Consider the following 12,097-nt stretch of genomic DNA (forward strand, 5'->3'; position numbering starts at 1 on the left):
AAATTGAATTTCCATACCATGTCGAACTCTTATTCACTACTTGTATCTCCTTATACTTTGAAATCATATTTATTATTCTTATAATACAAGTGAGCCTGCAATGACTATATAAAAGCCGTTCTCTAATTTTCTTTTTACCGGTGACTTGTGATGCTCCTAGTCACCTGTAATAAAATATTTACATAGCCACTCAATTGTAATAACGTATTACAGTTGAGTTCTGACATCAACGCGCCTGCAGTCTAGGGGAAAGGCAGTTCACAGAGCATAGTTAAAGCTGCAGTGTCACAAATGAAAATGAAACATGGCTTTTCCTTCTTCTGCTCTGTTGTTCTAGAGATGAACAGTGACAAGCTGAAAGTAGATATTTATGGCAACATATGTATTTTTCTATGATTTAGGTAATTTTAGGAAACATAGAATCTCTCTGTATGTTTCTATAAATTCTGTGCTACTTTTAAATCTGATTTGTATTAAACTGATTCTAATATCTTTTTGCAACAAATATCGAACTTCTTTTTGGTGTTTTCAATTTTCCACTAAAGATTCTATTTTTATTCTTCATTTCTTCATATTTACAAACATCTTATCTCATTCACATAAAAGAACAACACAACAGGAATTTAAACATTTTGTGGGAAGAGTGATGGTGTATCCATGTAATATAAAGAATAAAGTACCCCATGATGCACATTATAATGAAAATCTTAAGTCAGCTCGGGGTTCCATACCATAGAAAGGAACTTGGCCTTTTTAGGTCTCGCCTGTCGATGTTGATGCGCATCGAGCTTGCGAGACTATGGGGGCTTAACCACTCTTTAACTGACTTGCAAGGAATCGTGGCGATTCCTTGCAGTGCCCGCGACTTTTAAGCTCAATGCGCATGCGCATTGAGCTTAAAAGCGCGTGCACATCAGTTCCCTCAGCCGCATTCCAGGCCCCCGCTCCGCCCCCTCCCCGCTGTGTCGCATTTCTCCTCCCCTTATCTGCCTTCCCTCCGTCTGTTCCCTCTCCCCGCTCCGCCCCCTCCCCTGCCCGCCGTGTCGTGCTTTACATTTCGCACATTCTCTCTGCCCGCAGTTTGCAGACATTGCCTCAAACCCCCTGGAAATGTGTTTTTTTTTAAAGTTCTGGACAGATTGGGTTGTTTTGATTCAGCCAATCCTTTCAAAGCTTTTTGAAATATAATAATGCATAACACCGCAGTAGCACAAGCGCTAAACGTTACACACGCTGGGGTCACTATAAGTATAATTACACTTTCACTACTTGGTAAAAAGTAGAATTCCCCCTGGTTTAGTAAAAAAAGCTGCAATTCGACGAAATCTCACACCCGTGAATTAGTGCGCACACTGCACAGGCGTGACATCATTCTCTTCGGACACAGATTTCTAAACACTTTCTGTCTCTTTGGGGAACGGCCAACCCGATTAAAGTGGTCCTTATATAAATAAATAAATTCCTAATTTGGATTATACACTAAAGCGATTTCCAAAGGCGCAAAATGAGCTTAGAATACCTATAAATGTAAATATGCAGATTTTAAATAGCTGAATGCCAGCTTTGCGCTTATTTCGGACGTACACAAATCTGCTAAACTGGGTCCTTTGGTAGATAATTGTTCGATCTAAAGTAAACTGATGGACGATCACACACGATCCAGTGGGGAAGCTGGGATTGTCCTCGGATATCCCCGTCCCTAGAGTCACTGCTCAGCTAAATGCCCATCTCACGCTGGGCTCGTGTTTCTGGTGTCATTGCTGTGCGCTGACACATGTTTGCACATTGTTGGGGACTTGTGACACATTATTTAAGAGGTGTCCCCGTACACCGCGAGTTTATCACCCTGCACGGCGGTTCACAGGGATGCTTCACACGCAACTCAGCATGAGGTTTAGCAAATCGCATGAAAAAAATCCGAAATAAAGTGCTTTCCTCCAAAATAAGCAACAACCGACAGACAGTTGTCTCGGTTAAAATCACTTATTTTTTTTAACATTGAGAAACAGTGGCCGAGCCCTGGTGTCCTCGGCATCAAAGACAGAAGAAAAGCGTAAAATTACCACAAATAACAAGAGCTTTTTAAAAATTCCATTATCGGCCATCTTTTGGACACAATAATAATGCCCTCCCGCTATCCAAAAGATACTGCGAGGGAGAGCCCATTGCCATTAAAGTGCGCCACTTAATTCATTTACTCTCTTTTGTAATTTAATGTATTTCTCGTGTTCTGTCTGCCTTACGAAGCGCTGCCGTTGTCGGAGACTGCTTCAAAGCGCTTCGGCAACTATAAGAATGAAAAATAACAGTCCGCGGTAACGTGTGGTGCAATAAGAGCACTTTGTTTAGGCAGCAAGAGCCAAGTGCCGTGTGGTGTATTATGTACACAAGGGTCATTTACTAACAGGTTCTATTCCTATGCTCGAAATTATTCTCATTCTTAGAAGCAATGGCAGACATCGGTATTAATAACATTTATGTCAGCAACGCCAACAATTACGAGTAGATGGGACATCCCTTGCAGTCCTCTAGGTCCAGAATTACAATTAATTTGTCTTGTTTTAAAATAAAATATTATAATATTATATATATATATATATATATATATATATATATATATATATATATATATATATATATATATATATATATATATATATATATATATATATATATATATATATATATATATATATATATATATATATGTATATATATATATATATATATATATATATATGTATATATATATATATTTTTCATTCATTCCCCAGGGCTAGATAGATACTCTTTCTCTTTGGCAGGAATCTGCTGACATTTTAAGACTTGGAAACAATGATCCTGTGAAAGGGATTTCCACATACACTCGTAGAAGCCACCCCTGCTAACATTAAAAGTTCAAAAGAGTGGTACTCCGTAGTCCTTATGTACTGTAACTGGTGCCAATGTAAATGTAAAGCGCTCTAACACCTTCGGGTAAAGTTCGCGCTATAAAAAAAAAAAATAATAATAAATACTTGCGACCCAGAAAGGCAGGCTCCAGCCCCTTGCTTCCACTCTCCGTTAGAAGCGCACAAAGACGCATTATTAATCAGAATACATTTCACATAACATTTCAGTTACTGAATGCAGAGTCTCTTCATAAAACAGATCTGCCAGCCAACACACATTGCATTACAAATGCTATAGGTGTCACATTTGCGAAAGTTAAAACTATTGACATTGTAACTGACAAAGCTATTACTTTTGCTAGTTACAAAACCAACACATAAATAAAAAAAGTGTCATTTACAATACCAATTGCTCAAACTTTCCTAATGCGAGACCTATTGCATTTCCAGTGCTTGTTCCTCTATATGGTTCCAAAACTTTAGTGACTTGCAATATCCTTTATAATGTATAGACTGGGGTACTTTATCTCGTACCTTAAAATAATCACTAAATACATTTTAAGAATGCAAATGAATTTTGATTGTATTTTAGTCATATCAATACATAATATATTTTTAAAGGAATGTTTTCCTGGCTATTAAAACAAGGTACTATTTTTGTTACAGATGACGCACTGCCACATATCGACTACGAGGACAAGTTTCCAGATGACAGAACTATGTCACTCACAGAACCTGTTGAGGATGATGGTGAGGAAGATGGAGAAGTAGAGGAATTCCCATTCAGCAAAGAAATGGAAACTGGCCAGGAAGAAGCTCAGGGAATTTTTGATTTGATTGAAACTGAAAGCAAAGCACCTACTGAATCTCCGGTGTCATTGCTGAGCCAAAAGCACTTGTTTTGGTTCCCTCCTGAGGTATTTAATGAACCAGAAGGAGAGAGGGAACATGAAGGTGGCACAAAAAAATACTTCTCAAATGGCAACAACCACATCGGAGTGAAAACGGACTTCAGTGAACCTGGAGCTAAAATAGTCTCTGTTAATGAGGAATTTCCTATTGGACACTCTGTGGTGACTAAAGATACCAAGACAAAAGAACTGGTAGCCAGCACTGATGAGTCTTGGCTTGATGGTTATCCAGTGACACTGGATGCTGTGGAGGAAGGAGAAAAAAGGGTTGGGTCAATGGAACTTGATGAAGTTACACTTTTGGCAACTGATCAACCAAATTACGGTGAGGAGAAAAAAACAGTTGTCACCACACCCATTGCAGAGAGAGATCTAAACCATATTGTGGTTTCTCCAACAAAATTTCTGAATTATGGTATTAAACGTGCACAGGTTCCCCTGACCCCAGTGATTGCCCCAGAAAATGGAACTACCGGTAAAAGGAATGATGACATGGGCAAGTACATTCCAACAACAGAAGGGTTTTTTACAACAAAAGAGCCCACTACCGCTGAAGAATTGTTTGAACTCCCGGGGACACCACCGACCGCCGATTTGGAAACTTATGTGACAGTGAGGCCCATTGATCACATTCCAGCTCCTACTGAGGCAGGGGAAACTACAACGTACCTCCCCCCAGAAGATGCCAAAACTAGGCCTGAACAAGCCACAGTTGGTTCCACTGATACCTCAACTTTAGAAGGAGCCTCGGAAGGACGAACTGTAAAATACGAGCTTGGGGGAGAACGCCTCGCTACTTCTGAGCCGTGTTCTAAGGACTGTCAAGGCTCCAGCCATGGTCTACTGATTGCAGTGGTTGTAACTGTTCTGTGCTTACTACTGTTAACCACTGTATTGGCAGTGTGGTGCTACAAAAAACGGCAACAGAAGAGCTCTGTCTATAAGCTGAATGGCAAAGGCCAGACTAGACACCCCCAACACATTGAAATGCAGAAAGTATAATCTTTTCTTCAACCTCAAGTCGTTAACAAAAAATATGCTGATTCGTCCGATGGCAAGGCACAGCTAGCGAGCTCTGTGGCACTGTAAAGGTCCATTGTTTTTGGCCCTGACCTAACAAGTGAAATATTTCAATGTTTTTTAAATATAAACTGCATTCTTGCTGCAAGGACTTCAAGACTTCTCTGTCGAGGTGCAGAATGCATGCAGTTGTTTTCAAGGAGAATCTACAAGTGTTGGGCTCGTTAGGTGGTATCGGACATGTAACTGCTGTGGTTGTGCTTGGTTAATGTTCCATGACTACTGACTCAAAAATACGAATCTGCGATTTTTGTCTGCAACCAACAAGGGTCAAAACAATGATGATAGCCATTACCATTGAGGTGCTCCATTTTATATAGATTTTTTTAATGATTTGTAAAAGCACACTTGGTTCACAGGCACACTGAATGTTAACCGCATCGCTGGGGCGGCATTTCCCGCTGTGTGCGGCAAAATTCAAAGTGCCGTTTTACATGACGAGCTGAGCTCGTCATCAGCAGCGAAGAGGTTAATATTCATCTAAACTATGCCGAGCAAAAATGATCATGATTTTATTTAAGGAATTTTAGCAAAAACCCCTATAAATTCAATCCTATGAAATTAGCGGACAAGCACCAAACAGGAATTCCAAACATGACCCTCTTCTCTTTAGGAGGTAGTAGCTGTTTTCCCTTGTAATTATTTCTTTTATGTAATCCAGACTGTCTCTCCGGTTGCGAGGCAGAGTTTGAAAGGCTTGGATTTCTAAAATAGAACAAAGAAAAACACAGTAATTCAGTGCAGACATTTTAAAATAAACGCGAAATATAATGTGATTTTCCAACAACTTAGCTACAATAATAAAGTAAAACGGAAGCAACCCTGGCCTAAAGTGGCAGCTATTTGTGCCTTTAGAGTGGAGGCAACTCAGTCCAGTGCAAGGCCTTGCTGCTTGGAGAAGGTGGATTGATTGAGACATTCACAGAGAATGGACACTATTGGCTGGAAACGGCCTGTTTGCAGTATCCTGCCGCTCTTTGCACCCAGGAGCCAGATTTTTCAAAAGTGCCTTTGAAGGAAGCTTATTTCGCAAATTTGACTGCATGGCCGAGATGTGCAAAACGTTTGCTTAATGTGTGCCTTACAGTACTACTTCCTTACCGTTTATATTTTATCATACCATATTGCACATTGTAAACAAAATATTATGCCTGCCACACACACACACAAACAGCATATACTTAAATGCAAAGTTAATAGGCTATTACATAGTCCTTGATAGTATAGAGATAGTTATTTTCAATTGTAAGATGTAAACTGGGGGTTAGTAAGCAGTGATTTCTCAGGTTAGTTTGACGGTGCTATGGTTACAGTGAATTTATCCTCTGCGCTGTATAGTAGACAGTCATGAGAAATATTACATACTGGTTCTTTCTGAACTGAGTTGGGAGGGGGTAGGGCAGTGGTGAAATAACACTATAAGCTTAGTAATAAAATAACAATGAGGACCGGGAAGCGAATGTGCATAAAACACAGGTACATCAAAAATAAATCAAAAAGGAGCAAAGGGGCTAAGAACGATTTGACGATACCCCTATAAAAAAGAGGATTACTATTCCCCAAGCTAGATAGGTAATGCAAAGCAAGGAAAAATTCGTACGAGACATCTCCCTCTCCACTGTTAGAAACAGATCGGAAAGACCCACTTGTCACCGAAAATGGTGAAGAAAACCAAACAAAGAAAACAAAAGATGGTTTGTAGTAACAACAACGAAAATACAAAGAATTCTTCCCATACAGTAGGTTAAATCGCAATGCATTAGTCACACGTATCTCTATACCTATTACTTAACTTCATATTCATACTTTGTTTTCTATCCTGGATCAGAAATAATCAACAGTGGAATACAGTATAATATTTTGAGAAACATATAATCTAACTATTAACAGCATCGTTTATAACATAAAGCCAACCACCAACTACACATAGCTTCTCCTTGTTGTGCAGCAATCAACATCGATCGTAAGATCAAACTGTCTAAAATTTCTCGAAAGTGCCTCAACTTAAGATTCATCTATTTAGCAAGAAGGAAGGTGATTTTTCATGGACACCTACTCCAAAGACAGAGCATCATCACTGACTTCAACTTGTGATTATTTATCATCAACAAAATGAAGGAGGGAACAAGCATAGTGGTTTTCCATGATTGCTTTCTCCCAATCAAGAAATTTATAGTCAAACAGGCAACCAGGATGTAAGGGTTATTGACAAAGAACATACTTCCATTCAGGGGTACCTTAATGTCTCATTTGGATCTCATAAAAATGTAAGACAAACCCTCCCACCAACCTAGGTGGAATGCTTCATCACCGGGTTTGCCTTATCTGTCCAAAATTCTTATAGGCTTCCTGTTATTAGATGGTGCCTTATTTTGCAAGTAAAAGTGACTCCTTTTGTTTATGGTGGGAATCCAACAACTTAGGGGCCGATTACGATGGTGGACGGCATTGAGTCCTTCCGCCATCGTCACGGTAATTGGGACCGTCCGCCTATATATGCCGGTGGTCCTGCCCATGGAATTACAATGCGATCGCCACGGTGGCAGTCGCATTGGGTATGTTTACCATTGCGGCGGGTGCTGCTGCACCCACCGCAATGGTAAAATTGCAGGGTTTGCATTTCCCTGCACTACGTGCCAGCCACCATGCGGTGCCTGTCACATAGTACAGGGAAATGTATGGGGGCACCATAGGTGGCCCCAAAGTGCAGAAAGAAAGTGCCCCTGCTGAAGGGGGGCCTGCAATGGGCCCCTGAAGTCAATTTCCGTCAGCCTTTGAATGGCGGGTGAACCGCCATTCAAGGCTGGCGGAGATGAAGCATCCTAATATGGTGGACTGTGCCCGTTAGGCACCGCCACCATTCTATGTATGCTTCCGGGTCCACCAGGCAATTGGAACGATTGCCTGTGGTGGACCCATAGCGGACGGACTTCCCGTCCACCAGCAAACTGCCTACCATCATAATTTGGCTGACAGAGAATGGCTGCAAGTTGGCGGTGAATCCGCCACCGGCAGCCTGCTGGTGGTAGACTCACCGCTATCGTAATGAGCCCCTTAGGTCAAACATCCCTATAGATAATCCAAAACAATATTTTATGGCAGATTCTAAGGGGATATTACAAAATAGAAAATATAGAGGGATGTTAGGGATAGCTATTGGTCCCACTTCCCAGTAGATCAACATGTTTCACCCGTGCTATTGGCCCCATCCGTATTCCTCAACTTTCTTTCGGGACGGTCTCCCCATTCTCGAAATTATCTGCAAGGTTATGGTATTCAGATGGAATACTAACAATTATCCACAGTACTAGCAGACACATTCATTAATGCATTATGCACATTATCCTCACATCATTGGTCGAATCTCCATGAGGAAATCCCTAGTCAGGTTGTTTGCATGGCCCATGGAGGGAGGTGGGTTCATGTGATGCCCTTTGTAGTCACACAGTCATCAAAGGAACGTCCTGCTGTGTCATCTAGTGAATGTGCTGCCTCTAAATGGGAGGATTTCTAAGTTCACTTGTTTGATCTCCACCATAAACAATAGGAATTATTTCTACCACAGAATCAAAGCACCCTCTGAAAACAGGGAGCCCATCCGTGCCTTCAAGAATTTCAGACGGAAGAAGCAACCACGATCATGAAGCATGCCACCTAGGTCAATGGGTGCGGGTGTGCCTTACACTTTTATGGGATCCACAGGTGAGAGATTGGGGTACCTCTGAATTTGAGTATATACTTTGGCAATAACTCTTATGCCCTGGTTGCCTGTTTGATTATAATAAACGTTCGATGTCCAAACTGAACTAGCCCCACATATGTAAAGAAAAGTTGTGAATGTATTAAGTGTTTATGAATATTGGGGCGCTTGGTATGCGAAAGGATTCATGGAGGCGCAGGAGCTAATATAAGTTCCAAATAAGTCAATCAAATGTTTTCTTCAGCATCCCGTTGTTGGCATAGTGGTATTTTGCACTTTTATAGAAATGCTTTAGGGAAAACTTAAGTTAATTTCAGTTGCATTTTGAAATACATTCTGGTTTCAGCTGGTATTTTGACTATACAAGTAGAATTTGCTTTACTTCTTCAGCTACACATAGGTGGTGAGTTACCCAAAAAGCTATGGCTGCAACTCTATCGATGAGGAACCATTTGCAAATGGTTAAGTAGAATTTCAAACAAAGTGACCTTTGCCCAGGGCTCAGCCATTTGGGTCAAAGATGAGTTTGTGAGGCCTGAGTAGCATGGACATGAGAAGGAGTTCACAAGTTCCACTGCATTCCGAACAGAAAAGGGCAGAAGATGTAAAGGTAGGGATACTTTGCTCTTGCCCATCCAGTGTTTGCATCTCCAAAGAGATTAAAACAATGCCTATTTTCATGTTTGGTGTTAATAGAATGCATAATTTTTGACAGGGGCGGCATTCACCAACACTCTATCACTGCTGTGACATATCAGAGGTTTGGTTATACAAGAGTCAGCGGTCTGTTGTTTCTAAGCTAGGAATGTCTTTTTAATGTTTCAATTTAAGCTAATTAGAAATCCCTAAATTTCTCAGAATGTGTTTTTTTAGGCTTCCTTTCTTTAGTGAATGCTCTAAAACATGTCCCCTAATATTAACGTTTGCTGTGTATGAGAGGAATGCTTTCTCAGATGATATTGCTGACGGTCTCTAACAAACGTGGGTTGCATAATGGGATTCATATTGTACAGCCTGTGTGTGTTTGTGTTGGTGCGAGCCCACAATGGTGTTTTTTTTTCAATTATCTTAACTTTTACTACTGATTCTGCCTGCTGTAGTGAAGATGAAAAACACAATAACAAAGATCAAGAAATATAGGGTACAATGTACTGATGTGCTCACAAAGCAATCTATATTTTTTTGCACGCTGACTGCACCTTCTTTTTGTGCTGTAGCACACCATCACAACGCAAAATGCTCATTCACTCGGATTCACAGAATCCTTTAATAAATATTAGTGAGGGCGGGACAGGCTGCAAATCCTATGAATGCCTGTGAATGCAGGAATGGAGGCCTGTGAGGTACATCGGACCTCCATCTCTGCATTCCCAACATAAAGGGACACTGGCTACATTCAGGAAGAGAAAGATAGCATGCTGCGAGAGCACATGGTGGGAGCATGATGTGGTCCTCAGGGCCACTGTCTGCTATCCTTGATACCCGTAACTGTCATCATGGAAATGCACGCCGCGGCACATGACAGACAGTTTCCACTCAGCAAATATACTCCTCCTGCTTTGGCAGGTTGGTATCTGAGAAATAGTTTGTGTCCTCAATTGTGGTTGCAAGCCATTGATAAACGGCATTGCATATCAGAACAACCTTTCACACCACTTTCACCTTCCAAATTGCAATGAGGAAAGGCATTTCAGACTCCCATTTTTTCAGTGGCGGCTGGCACGGATCAGAGGTGGTGAGCGGAGCGTAGGGGTAAGGGGTAAAAAAAAAAGGCTTACCTCCTTGCCGTGTCCTGTCTCTCCTCCATCATCTCTCCTCGTTGTCCCTCTGCTGGGCCGGAACAGAAAGCACTCAGGGTCCCCGGCCAATCACAAATCTGTAATGCAGTGTTGTGATTGGTCTGAGCACAGTGGTTCGGCGCTCAGCCAGGGAATGGGAGCCTGGGAATGTTCTCCACCCAGGCTGTAATGCAGCCTGGGTGGAGAACATGCAAAGTGTGCATGACTGTTTGGTGGGGCAGAGAAGGCTGCACTTACAGAGTGCCCACCACCACCAGAGTCGCACTTACAGAGTACATTTCCCCTGAGGGATGTGTATTTCGGAATAAGAACAATGTACATGAAAGAAATGTGATTCGTGCCAAGAAAGAAAGATATGAATAAATCATAAACATTGTGAAGCAACAATGGAATTGATCAAATTAAAGATAAACATTTGAATTAGAAGAAGATAAAACAAGTTTTTGTATTATCCTTATTTTCACAAGTGGAATTAAATGTGTAAACTATCGTGAGACTACGTCTCCTAAGGAGTGCCAGTCAGGAATACTGTTATTAAGTTAACATTGCATCTCCGCTATTTCAAGTCCAACTCCCAAGGGTCAGAGGGAGCTACCCACTGGCACCCAGAAACACAATTAAATTAAAGCAACACGTTAATAAGAAGCAAACCACAGAGGCACATAGTGTGCCACACACCACGTACCAAGCACTTACAGAGTGCCCATGACTCCTCCCTCCTGCTGAGAGCAGAGCATCCTGCCCTGCCCCGCAAAGACGCTGCAGCAGGAACAAATAAACTAATAACAACGAGTTATTATCATTTTTTTTTTCCTTCATTTACACTGCTGAAAGCAGTGGGACGATACTCCTCTGCCTTAGCGGAGGAGCTGCCACCAGGAAAATGCAAGTCGCACTAAAAGCATGATTCAGCAACACTGGTCTAGAACATGTCTGGTAACTCACACAGCATCAAACTTAACACAAAATACCAAAGATAAGCCCCAAAACAAAACTGAATCTCACCTTCAAGGATGTAACACTCATGGCTACCTGAACCTTTCAGGGCAATATTAAAATGGGGCCACCCCATCCAACTTTACCACAGTAATTTGCCAAAGCAAGCTGTACGAATCACATTACACTGGCGGCACATTGATTCCTCACAAAGAACCTCTCCATTGCCTGTACAGTAGCTCGCTGTCCAGCACACCAAGGCTAGGCCAGAAGAGGCCCAAACCAGTTGCGGCCATCCTGGCTGGTCGGTCGGAGGGGTGGATGCAGAGGTCGCAAGGGGGTGAGGGTGGGGTCGCGATCGCCGAAGGGAGCTGAACAAATTTTTTTTTTAAAAGAACTTACCTTTCTGCCGGTCCCGCATCTTCTCTGCTGCTGCTCTCCTGCTTCTGACTTCAGGAACAGGGAGCAGGCAGCCAGGCTCCCTGCCCTAAGCCAATCCCAATGCTGCAGTGCAGCGTTGTGATTGGTCTGATCACTGTGACACAGCGCTCAGCCAAATGCGCATGACTGGTTTGGGCAGTCCGAGATGGCCCACCAAACAGTCACTGCGCACTTAGGAGTGGGCAAACCACTCCTGCCTAGCTCCGTGACCAGAGCAACCCCTCCCTCCCTCCCGCAAAGCAACAGGATACATAACATGATAATAACTGAAAGTTATTATCATTTGATGTTTTTGTTTTCTGCACTGCTTGAAAGCAGTGTGGCGACGCTCCTCCGCCA

The 12,097-nt window shown here is 42.0% G+C and overlaps 1 protein-coding gene across 2 annotated transcripts in view; it reads left to right on the forward strand.

Moving 5' to 3' along the window:
• The window catches only part of SUSD5 (sushi domain containing 5), a 528,474-nt gene extending 521,902 nt beyond the window's left edge, over positions 1-6,572 (forward strand). The window contains exons 5-6 of one of the 2 annotated variants that reach the window (XR_015309865.1): positions 3,558-5,252; positions 5,351-6,572. Coding sequence is in view for 1 of the 2 variants with exons in the window: in XM_086964685.1 (XP_086820811.1) it covers positions 3,558-4,804 (1,247 nt within the window). In the remaining variant the exon portion in view is untranslated. Of the gene's footprint in view, positions 1-3,557 lie in introns of both variants that reach the window. The other variant, XM_086964685.1, reaches the window with a different exon arrangement.
• Positions 6,573-12,097: the final 5,525 nt, after the last annotated feature.

The sequence above is a fragment of the Lissotriton vulgaris genome, chromosome 4_1, assembly GCF_964263255.1.
Source record: "Lissotriton vulgaris chromosome 4_1, aLisVul1.2, whole genome shotgun sequence".
Taxonomy (NCBI): Eukaryota; Metazoa; Chordata; class Amphibia; order Caudata; family Salamandridae; genus Lissotriton; species Lissotriton vulgaris.